The sequence below is a fragment of the Bos indicus x Bos taurus genome, chromosome 9 (assembly GCF_003369695.1).
Source record: "Bos indicus x Bos taurus breed Angus x Brahman F1 hybrid chromosome 9, Bos_hybrid_MaternalHap_v2.0, whole genome shotgun sequence".
NCBI lineage: Eukaryota > Metazoa > Chordata > Mammalia > Artiodactyla > Bovidae > Bos > Bos indicus x Bos taurus.
In genome coordinates this window covers 89,576,383-89,588,462 of record NC_040084.1, presented here as the reverse complement: position 1 = coordinate 89,588,462, position 12,080 = coordinate 89,576,383, and the positions used below count along the sequence as shown (strand labels likewise).

The 12,080-nt window shown below is 40.8% G+C and overlaps 1 protein-coding gene across 13 annotated transcripts in view; it reads left to right on the top strand.

The window, feature by feature from the left end:
• SYNE1 (spectrin repeat containing nuclear envelope protein 1) overlaps nucleotides 1-12,080 on the top strand; it is a 496,771-nt gene that overhangs the window by 362,338 nt on the left and 122,353 nt on the right. For all 13 annotated transcript variants that reach the window (XM_027551881.1, XM_027551880.1, XM_027551874.1 and 10 more), the window contains 7 exons: nucleotides 4,544-4,663; nucleotides 6,197-6,397; nucleotides 8,720-8,893; nucleotides 9,760-9,891; nucleotides 10,479-10,675; nucleotides 11,365-11,497; nucleotides 11,877-12,059. In XM_027551881.1, coding sequence (XP_027407682.1) covers nucleotides 4,544-4,663; nucleotides 6,197-6,397; nucleotides 8,720-8,893; nucleotides 9,760-9,891; nucleotides 10,479-10,675; nucleotides 11,365-11,497; nucleotides 11,877-12,059 — 1,140 coding nt within the window. The remainder of the gene's footprint in view (nucleotides 1-4,543; nucleotides 4,664-6,196; nucleotides 6,398-8,719; nucleotides 8,894-9,759; nucleotides 9,892-10,478; nucleotides 10,676-11,364; nucleotides 11,498-11,876; nucleotides 12,060-12,080) is intronic.

Sequence of the window (12,080 nt, the reverse complement as noted above, 5' to 3'; positions counted from 1 at the left end):
TAGCTGATGGAATATGATGACTTACTGTAGCATTTTTTGTTTGTCTTTGGTGTTGTTTTTAAGTACCAGGTTTACATCAGATTACACTGACTCTGCCACTTACTTCTGTGCAGCCAGGAAATGTGAGAGAGGAAAAGGTGTCAGTGACAGATGCTGACCTGAAGGCGTGTGAGACTAGACGTGAACCTCAATGACTTTTGATAGGCAGTCAGACCATCCTGGTAGTGGTACAGATGAAGTGCTGTGGATATTTAGAAGATGGGTGGATTACCTCCAGCCAGCCGTAGGATCAAGGAGAAATTTTGTAAAGGGAAATTCGAACTGGACTTAGAAGTTTGGACACACAGAGATTGGGAAGAAAGATAGTCTAGCAAAGAGCAGAAGAACAGAGGCATAAATGTTAGATCATTCAGGACACTTTGGGAGAAAAGCAAGTGATCCTGTTTGGCTGACTTAACAATGAACCAAAGTGACTGAGGGGAAGTAAAAATGGGAAGAGAAAATCTGAGGCAACCTGTGGAGCCTATTGAATGTCAGAAAATTGGGGCTTGTTCCACGAATGAATGGTCAGCTTTATTGATTTCCTGCTTCATTGGTTAAAACAATAGGCACACACCACAATGTATGTATATTTACTTATTTATAAATTATAAGTGGGTACTGTGTCATAAAGTATACATGCAAATGATCATTTAAAATGCATGTGGTTGAATATAAATGAAAGACATAGTGTTTCTCTCTCAGACCTTCTTACTCATTTCTGAGTACTTACACCCACCTCAGAGACCACTGGCAGCGGAAAGTCACTTGGGATGTTTATAGGGTGAGGATGAGTGGCAGTGTCACCTCCTGCTTCCAGGTGGTTGGCATGGCAACTCCAGGGTCAGGAAGCAGGGTATCCTCCTGAGGCCTCCCATAGCTGCTCTGAGAAGGAATAAGAATTCAAACTGTCACAGTGGCAGTGAAAACAGGGAGGAGACAAGAAATGGCAAGGATGCCACAAAGAACATCCCATTTCACAAGCTAAGTCATTATGAAAACATGTGTTTTAATAGAATGGCATACCTTAATTCTAGCAGACTGCTAATGGTTCTATGGGTAGGCCCTAAGAAATCCCCTGAAATAGAAATCACCATTTGTTCAATTAAATAATCAAGAAATATATTTTTATTTTTGGAATTTACATTGGTTATATCTGTCAATAGTAAAAGTGTTAATTGTGATCATACTATCATAAATACATACCATAGAAATCACCCCAAATATTTCTCTATAGGAGATCTCTCTTTTTCTCTTTCACCATTTAAAATAATGTGCAAAATTATGTCTGAATATGTATCTTTCTTTACCATAATTTCACCTGTTTTTCTTTTTAAAGAGATCCCTCATTTTTCCCAAATTGAAAAATAATTCATTCATGTCGTATCTCCTACTTGCTGCTGCTGCTGCTGCTAAGTCGCTTCAGTTGCGACTGACTCTGTGCGATCCCATAGTCGGCCGCCCACCAGGCTTCCCCGTCCCTGGGAACACTGGAGTGGGTTGCCATTTCCTTCTCCAATGCATGAAAGTGAAAAGTGAAAGTGAAGTGGCTCAGTCATGTCCAACTCTTAGCAACCCCATGGACTGCAGCCCACCGGGCTCCTCTGTCCATGGATTTTCCAGGCAAGAGTACTGGAGTGGGGTGCCAATGCCTTCTCCATCTCCTACTTGAAAGGACCTTAATTTTTATGTTTTGGCTTGTAATGTTACCTGATGTAAAAAAAATTTGAGCAGCCCAAAGAATGCTTTGTTTTGAATTTTTAATGTGAAATTTAGGATAGGTATCATTACAAGTAACACCTGTACTATTGGCCAACATAACCAATGTCAATTTCAAAGATAAACAATTACTCAGTTATTTCATTGAATAAATGGATTATTATTATAAAACTGTAAAAAGTGCTAATTCCATTCCTACCCTCCTTGGGTTGAGGAGGTAACAGTGGCAGAAGGCAAGGGGATATGTTCGTGTTCTGAGTCATGTCATTCCAACCTAGAACAGACCTGTGTCTGAACCCGGGTGTGCAGCTGTCTCCTGGGATCTCCCTTTTACTGTCGTTCTGAGAATCCCCTTCACCTCTCCCTTCTGTTGGGTCTTGTCTTCCCTGAGTCCAAACCACGTCTTTCTCCTTATTGTCTTGCTTCCTTGTTTTATCAGTGTACATCCTTGCTAAGAATGGATGCATGCTAGATATATTTTTCAATTTTTCCATGTCTCAAAGTGTTCTAGTACTGTACTCACATTCTATTGATAACTTGGCTCTTTATAGAATTCTTGGTGGACTCTTTAGAGTTTTGAGGCTTCTCCTGTATTGTTTCTTAGCTTCCAATGTTGGCTTGAGGAATGTAAAATTGTTCTGATTCCCAAAGGTCTCAGTGTTCTGAAATTTCATGATGACATGCCTTGGAGAGAGTCTGTTTTATCCTCTGGGCTGAGAACTCAGTGGGCTCTTTTGATGTGGCAACTTCATCCTTCCATTCTGAAACATTTTATGAGAGTACTGAAATATTTTGCATCCTTCTGTTTTATCTGTCTCCCTTTCTCAAAATCCTTTTAGGCACATGTTGGATGTTCTGGTCCACTCTTCTAACTTTCTTATCAAGGGATGTTTCTCTCCTTGTTTTTTTGTTCTGCTTTCGGAAGACATTTTCAGTTTCGGCTCCAAACTTTTCTATTGAGTTTTTACTTTCTACTCTCATGCATTTCATCTTCCTAGAGCTCTTTTTGGTCCTCCAAATGATGTGTTCTTTGGTAGTAGTATCTTATTCTTTTTTAAATCGATGCATTATCTTCTGTAATCTCTCTAGGTAAATTAATGATTTGGGAGTTGAAGATATTTTGGGAGACTTTAAGGTTTTTGTTTGTTTGTTTTTCCTGCATAATCTATTTTCCTCAAGGTTGCTTTTATTTGTTTGCTTATTTTAGTTTCTATCTTTCATGTTAGAGGCTTTTCTAGGATACATGAACATGCTGTCTCTTCACATTTAGGATGAGGGAGTAATCAGCTGAATGGGAGCTTCATGAATGGATGGGGCTTGATGATTTTGAGATTTATTGAAGGATGATCTATGTGGGCCATTTGTTGGAGAATCCTTGTCTCAGTTTTTTTCGGATCTTTTCATTTTGTCCCACCCACCCTCTTCTGTCTGGAAAATAGAGACAAGGCTTCAGCACTCTAGGAGTTGCAGGAGATCCACATTCAGCAATCATTGGGCATTTGGTCACTTTATCCCCTTGTTTGCGGTCAAGGACTCAAGCGTCTGGTGCCCCTCAGTCCAGAGACTATCTGTCTTATTGGGTTGGCCAAAAAGTGCATTGTAATGGAAGTACCTGAACAAACTTTTTGAGCAATCCAATACCTTCTTCAGAAAATGGAAAGATCCAATGTGAAGTGAGGAAGAGGGTCTGAGAATCTGAGTATTCTTCAAACATCTTTCCACCAACCCACGAATTATATTTAGTACTCATCCTGCATTTCCCGGAGTTCCTGAGATTCCTTTTGCTTTAATCTGGTGATGAAGAACCCCTGCCAGCTTAGAATTCAGCTTTCTCAGATTCCCTAAGTCAATTCCCGTGTATCCTTCTGATTTTCAGCTTGCAAACTTTTGTTGGTATCATCTTCGTTCCTGTTTCCTTGCTCTTGTAGATTTATTGGGGGGGAAACACACCAGAAAACAAGCAAACAAAATATTGGCGACCCAGGAGATAGAAAATAGGACACATGTGTTTTATCTGCCATCTGGAGTCCCTGTTATTTTCCTCCTTCAAAGGCAGCTGAGGTTGCTTGTCTTCCAAAAGCCTTCCCTGACTGTTCCAGAATTCACTGCCTGCTCCCAAGTCCTCTCACAGGGAGGAGCGGAAGCAAGTTTAGGACCTAACTGTATTCAGCCTTGTTTCATTTTCTTCTCTTTCCTCCAGCTTCCTAAGCAGACTGGAAGCTCCTTGAAGGCCAGGTTGAGGTCTTATCCTGCTTCAGTAGACCTCACTCTGGGAAGACAAGGCTCAGCTCTAGCGGTCACCTTCATGCTTTATTGCTTGTCCTTCTGCTTTACAATGAGTAAGCTCTCCCTGACCATGCTGTAATGTACTTTCCCCTTTCCTCACCGAATCTCTCTCCAAAGATGCTCAAAACTGCATTTCAGAAAAGCAGAACGTGATCCCCTAGAACATCTTAGGCAAATGCCCTTTTTCTAACTTTGTCTTAAAATCATGCTTCTTCTTCAGGTTGCTGTTCACCATTTCCCTTATTTGTTCAAGGAAGCCGTTGTTCTCTCAACCCTCCACATTAAGCATTTCCAACCTCCTTACCTTGAAAACATCTGATCTGTAGTATAATAAATTGCCTTCTTCCCTTGTCTAGATAATAGAGGAACATCGTTTTGATGTTGCATGGGAAATGTTTTAGGTGGAGAAGGGAGGAACAAGTAAGAAGCCACGATAATCGTATTATGCATGGGAAATTGTTTATGGGAGTTTTAATGACAAGTCATAAATCCTCCATAGGCAATACAGCAGGCTGAAGATGGGCTAAAGGAATTAGATGCGGGAATCATTGAATTAAAAAGGCGTGCTGACAAGTTGCAGATTGAGCAGCCTTCCATGCAAGAACTCTCCAAACTCCAGGTACGGTTTTCTACTAATGGCATTCAGCTTCAATGGTACATCCTAATTGGAAGTCAAGAAAAAATAAAAACTATTTTCTCCATTTTCGTCAGGTTTTCTGTAAAGTTCATGTCATTTAGGCCCTAATTTTTTCCCAAGTAACTCTTAGAACATTTTCTAAAACATTTATCATAAATATTTAGTACAATAAAATAAATGGACACATTTTTAGATTTACTGAAGGGTAGTCTGTGTGGGCTATTTGTTGGAGAACTTTATGTCAGATCTTTAGGTCTTTTCTTGTATTTTTGTTGTAGTCTTATGCTTCTAAGAATTTTTTTTGTGTTATTATTATTCTGATTGTTAAGCACTTTGGTATAATTTATTTGTGGCCTATTGCTTTCTACTCCAGAAAATTTATTAATTGGCAATCTTATTAGGTATCTAGCAAACCCTGTATTGTACTGTAGCCAAAAACAGGTTTTAAGGAAAAAATACTTAAGCTGATACCTTTTAGAACGTGTATTTTCTCAAGTGTTCAAAATTATAGTTTATATTTCATACGTGGTTGAATGGAAAAGAGACATTGTTTCAACTCCAGAACAACAAAAAATTAAGCTAGAAGGTAGCTGAAATCCAAACCAACTTCCCCAGCATCTTCCAGGAGAAGAGAATAACACTTTGAATTGGTGTTTTTAAATCTGGCACCTAGGCAGATAGCTGGTATCAGATTGGTAGGAAGATAATGAGATAGTAAAGCCAACAAAGTGTACCATCTAACACAGGTAATTTATATTAAGAAAAAAATGTGCATGTATTAGTTTTTCTCCACTCTTGAGTCCAATACAGGGTCACAAATTCTTTTGAGAAAATAAAATACCTCTTATTTTAAAAGAACATTTTTATTTCAACTGTCTCATTCCATTATCTAAGATTTCATAATGTGATGAGCCCATGGCCCCCACTCTATCCTTTTAAGATAGTTTTCCGACAGCACTCAAATGTCAGGTGTAAGAGTCAAGCGTCATAGCTGTAAATAGGCATTAAAGTTGAACTTTTCCAGATTGAGCCATTTTGGCTTACTCAACCTTAATATGATACATTAATCAGGTCCATATGGCTCAAATAAATTTTGTTTTTGGTGTATCATCGTCCACTAAAATGTCTTTCCAGTTAAATAGTTATTTATTTACTCCACCACATTTGGCAAAAAAACCCCACCAGAAAACATTGCCTTTTTAAGTTTTAAAGTCTTTCTGCTCACTTGAAACTGATGTTTCTGTAGCTCTTTATTTAAGGAATAGTCTCAGATCTGATTATTACTTAAGCAGACCCAATGTTAAGGATACTTTATTCAGTTACTTCAAAATTAGAAAATTTGAGAGTGTGATTAAAAATTAGAACTGCATTCTCCATGACATGTCCCTTAGCTGCAAGAACAGCTTTTCAGCATTTTAAACCTCCATCAATTATTGACATTCTGTGAGGACAGGTGTCAGACGTACCCCGTGTAGAGTGAGTTTGAATTGAACGTGAGTTTTATCTGTTTCTTAGGACATGTATGATGAACTCATGATGACTATTGGCTCCCGGCGGAGTGGGCTGAACCAGAATCTTGCCCTCAAGAGTCAGTACGAAAGAGCCTTGCAGGATCTGGCCGACCTACTGGAAACAGGACGAGAGAAGACAGCAGGAGACCAGAAAATTATTGTGTCTTCCAAAGAGGAAATCCAACAACTACTTGATAAACATAAGGTTATATAAAAAAAAAAAAAAAAAAAAAACAGAAAATGTCCTTAAATACGTGCTCTTCTGGTTGCCATAGTCCTCATGAGTTTCCTCCTGGGGACAACAAGTGTTGTTACTACATAACCAAACTTGGTAGCCCTGAGATTGTTCCCCCAGTATGTACGATAACCAATCTCAGGTTAGACCCTGTTCCCTTCATAAAAGATGCTTAGTATGTGTGTGTGCCGTCATGTCCAACACTTTGTGACCCCATGGACCATAGACTGTCAGGCTCCTCTGTCCACGGAATGCCTGTTTAATTCAGAAACACAACTTGCATTATTAGTAACATTACAAAAATAAAGGTTTTGCCACTTCAAAGACTCAACTTCCCAGACAGTGGAAATTTCTCATAGGGAAACTTTTAAAATTCCCTTGGATTATAGATGGTTAACATTCTACCTTTATGTAGCTCTTTGGTGACTTATAAAGGTAGATTTAGGTTTGGGGGTGGGGGCAGAGAACTTCACTTCGTGCTATTTTTCCCAGAGGTTTTTGTCCAGAACTTTGTGATTTATTAAAGCCTTATCATTTGGCTTTGAAAACAGTGCTTTAAAGTCAGCAGCTGGTTTTTCTCAAATCTTTGACCATAGCAATAAAATATCATCCTGAGTTATTCCAGAGGGGAAATTGGGATCAATGAGTATAAATAACAAAGAAATAAAGCTCAATAGATGAAGAACTCTAAAAGGATAGGCTGCCATTAAATGGATAGCCCTCCTGGCCAGAAGTCCGTCCAAGGCTGTCGGGGGAGACAGAGTTGTGAAACAAGTATCAGCTTTCTGCGAATGTTGGGCTAAGTGACCTCCAGGTTCTCTTCCAACTTGGAGATTCTATGATATCATAACTGTCCGTTAAAAATAATGGTTCTAGTTCCTCTTGACCAGACCATTTTCTGAGGGAGAGCTCTTCGTGAGTGGCTCAGAGTCTGAAAATGGGAAATTAAAACTACCTACCTCTTAGGGCTGTGATAAGGATTCAACAAGTTACTCACTGGAGTGTTTATATTGTCTAGCACATAGTACACACTCAGCATTAGCTGATGTTTTTAATTCCCAGTCGTAGTTCCATCCTTGGTGCTGGGAACAGGAAATGGGATAGCCCTCTCCTATCCTCTGGGGGAGCTTCCCAGGTGGCACTCATAAAGAACATGCCTGCCAATACAGGAGGCATAAAAGATGTGAGTTTGATCCCTGGGTCGGGAAGATCCCCTGGAGGAGGGCATGGAAATCCACTCTAGTATTCTTGCCTGGAGAATCCGATGGACAGAGGAGCCTGGTGGGCTACGGTCCATAGGGTCACAAAGAGTCGGACACAATTGAAGTAATTTAGCACACATCCTCTGGGGACATTTCCATATAGAAAGTAACATTTTGAAATGCATTTGTAGGGCTGTGCCAGAGAAGGCAATGTCAACCCACTCCAGTACTCTTGCTTGGAGAATCCCATGGGCAGAGGAGCCTGGTAGGCTGCAGTCCATGGGGTTGCTAAGAGTCAGACACGACTGACTGACTTCACTTTCACTTTTCACTTTCATGTACTGGAGGAGGAAATGGCAACCCACTCCAGTGTTCTTGCCTGGAGAATCCCAGGGACGGTGGGGCCTGGTGGGCTGCCGTCTATGGAGTCGCAGAGTCAGACACGACTGAAGCGACTTAGCAGCAGCAGCAGCAGCAGCAGCAAGGCCTACAGTTCTACTGCGTGTAGGCATTTTATGAGGGAAATTTAAATATATTGATGCCAATCAGTGTGTGTCCAGTTAAGCTTGGCATTGAGTATAAAGTACAACAGATGCTCTGAGAATTCAAAAGAACAGAGCTCCAGCCCACCCTGGAGGAAGGAAAGTTGTGACATTGTCAGGGGTGGGCATTGCAGGAAGCAGAATGTGAGCAGCGGCTGAAGGTGGGGGATAGGCGCTGATGTGTCCCAGGGCCAAGGGAGGCCGGACTGTGTGGTGGCAGAAGCGAGTGTCCACCCAGGTGATATGGGGATTAGGAGCTGAGAGGGCCGATGAGTTTTTTAGCAGCTGCTCATGTGTGATGGGTTCTGTTTGGGGGCCAGAGTACCTGCAGCTCAGCATTGTGTAGGTGCTTTGAGTGAGGGGCCAGGAGAGGCCAGTCAGGAGACTAGAGCTCCCCTGTCCCTGCACACGGCTGTGGGTGCCTGGGTGAGTGGAGGCCAGCAGGGGAGGACCACTGTTGCCCAGGCAGCTTCCGGGTTTGAAGTGGTTTTTATCGTTAGGTAGTAAACGCACTAGTTGCTGACCCCTTTCTATCTGAAAAATTGCAGGAATACTTTCAGGGTCTGGAATCTCACATGATCTTGACCGAAACCCTCTTCAGAAAGATCATCAGCTTTGCAGTCCCACGGGAAACTCAGTTCCACACAGACCTGATGGCGCAGGCTTCCGCTGTGCTCAAAGGGGCTCACAAGAGGGGTGTGGAACTGGAGTACATCCTCGAGGTGAGACCCTCCCCTTCAGCACGCTCCGGCTGCATGGCAGACCCGGCAGGCGAGATGTCTTCATTCCTGCGATTTGTCTCTTATGACCTGGAGACATCACAGACTGGACATCATATGTTGTGTGTGCCCCTCGTGTTTCCTGTTTACATTTAGGTAAAGGCTATGCCTTTCTGTAAGTTCAGTCAGAAGAAGACTGATTCCAGAATGGGAACGGTAATATTTACAGTCTTGATAGACTTGCCTTTGGTATAAATTATTGAAGAAGACTTCACATGATTAAAAAAAATTTTTTTCCAGTTTTAAATAATTTTAGAATAAGTGATTTGAAATTTCTTCTTAATAGACTGTCTATACTGTATATTCATATTTCTTAACTGTCTGTGTCAGTTTTTTATCTGCACATGTGAAGTATTTAGTTCACTTACTCTGGGAAGTTAACAAGCTTGTTCCTTTCACTTAAGTCATTGGTTTATCCTCACTGCGGGGAAGGATGAAACCATGCATTTCAGATGCCCACTGTGTTCAGATGTGCTGCATATATTATTCTATTTAAGCCTCACAATGGACAAGACTGTTAGTATCATCACCATTTCTTTTAATGTTGAAAGTGAGGTTCAGAGATGTGCAGTAATTTTCCCAGGTCTTACAGCTGCTTAGCTGCAGATGTGGGAGATGTGCACGGTGCTTTGCAGGGTGACTTTCTGATGACTTCCTTCAAAGCCATCTTTTGCTTCCCAGAGCAAAGCCCCAATGCAGGCACCTCTGACATGTCTTTGAAGGACTCCGTCAGGTGCGTGTGAGGACACAGAAAGGATGCTGTTCCTTAATGAGGGTCTTCAGCTCACACACTGATGTCGTGTTTCTAGACATGGTCCCAACTGGAGAAGGAGCACTGGGAGCTTAGCCGGCAGCTGGAGGTGGTGGAGAGCAGCACCCCAAGCGTGGGTTTGGTGGAGGAGAGCGAAGACCGGCTTATCGACCGGATCGCACTCTACCAGGTCAGCGTCCAGATGACAGTGTGGTGTAAGAAGTTGCCACATCGCTTTTTGAAGCTTTCCCTTGGTTTTAACAGATCTACTCAAACTTTGAATCCAGTATTTTGTTAAGTACTTTGACTTTCAGTGTTTGTTTCATAATAGAACATAAAAAGAGCTTTTTCTTTTTTTAAATGAGAGCCCCTTTTGGAAATGTAGCCTTCAGCAAGTGTTTTCCACTTGTTAGGCTGAAGTCTCACTGTCTTGAAATAATTACAGATGGTTGTTTTATGATAGAGAATCAAAAAGCCCCACACCCTTTTTTCTTAAATTTAATGAAAGAGAGCTCTTTTTGAAAATTCATCCTCCACCAAGCATTACTTTGTATTTTTTTGTTGGTGTTACACTATTCTTAAAATAATGATATGTCAATAGTTTTAAGTACCCCCAAAGTTATATACTTAGATATAGAAACATCATGAAGTAGAAACTTCAGTGTAAATAGTTGAAATCTGACTAATGGGTAAGGGGAACATTATGGAGAAATTATAATCTTTAGGGTGAAAAATTGCATTATCTGAACTTTGACCCAGTATTTTCAATCATTTTAGCATTTGAAATCCAGCCTTAATGAATACCAGCCCAAATTATATCAGGTAATAGATGATGGAAAACGACTTCTGATATCTGTTAGCTGTTCAGATCTGGAAAGCCAGCTAAATCAACTTGGAGAGCACTGGTTAAGTGATACCAACAAAGTGTCTAAGGAACTTCACAGATTGGAAACAATATTGAAACACTGGACCAGGTAATACTTCGGCAAATTTTTAAATTACTGCTGCAGTGTTTATAAGGCTGTTGGGCCTCCGAGTTGAAAAAGATGTGGTCCCTCAAGGAACATACCACAGAGTTTGGAAAAGAAAGGCAAACACAAAGCTTCCAATTAGATTCTTGCGTAATTGTATAAACATGTGCTTAAAAAAGGGTGAGGGAGGCAGGCATTATGCAATACATCTAACCTTTGAGCTGTCATCTCCCCTGCCTATCGATGTACATGGGTGGTCACAGTAAATCTTAGAAGAAGAGAAGGAAGAGAGAGTGTGTTTTGAAAAGATAGAGTTTTCCTTGAGGGCAATAGAAGGTAGTCAAGAGAGGTGGAAGGTTGATTTTATATTATGAAATCCTTGTTTTTATGCCACCTTTATGTAAGAACTTTAACAATCATCTAATATTTTCTCAGTAGGTAGCCTCAGTGTGAAAGAGTAGGAGGAAGATATTTTTTTTATTTTTAGCTTAGAGATGGGAAAACTGAAATGGAGAGACTGACCTACTTAAGGTATGGATATGAAGAGAAGGGAATTTGAGAGTGTCAGCCCAAGGCATGATTCTCCCAAATCCTGACCTGTCTCCTTGTAAAATTAGCATTGGCGAATAACATAGGTTAGCACAAAGTCGGGATTGGATGTTTACTTAATAGGCTTATTATTATCCTTACAGATATCAAAGTGAATCTGCAGATCTAATCCACTGGTTACAGTCTGCAAAAGACAGGCTGGAATTTTGGACTCAACAATCTGTGACAGTCCCACAAGAACTGGAAATGGTCCGTGATCACCTGAATGGCTTTCTGGTAAGCTTAAGAATCTAAAGCATTTGATTCAGTTTTACTGTTTTCAGGCCTTTAGGTAAAACCTGACTTAACACCAGTAAAAAAAGCAGCTGTCAATGGAGTAGTTAGTAAATCAAGCTATAGAGAACTTGTCATTGTTAACTCTGTGTGTTCATTAATTCTGCAAAATACTAAGCCTCCACATTGCCTCTTTAGAGTAGTGTCTAAGGGAGGTTGGCTTTCATTCAGGGCAAGGGTCTGTTGCTTTTATTTTCCTCAGAGTGCTTAATCGCTACTCTCCTTCAAAAAGGAAAGAAAAAACTTTATGTAATAAGTTAGCCTCTTTCCGTAAATGTAAGGTCTGGCTACTTCATCCTGATTTGACTGCTGGTACTTCTAGGAGTTTTCCAAAGAGGTGGATGCCAAGTCCACGCTAAAATCATCTGTTCTGAGCACTGGAAATCAGCTTCTTCGATTAAAGAAAGTGGACACAGCTGCCTTGCGTTCTGAGCTGTCCCACATTGATGGCCAGTGGAATGACCTGCTGACAAATATTCCAGCCGTACAGGAAAAGCTTCACCAGGTACAAAAATAATCATCAGTT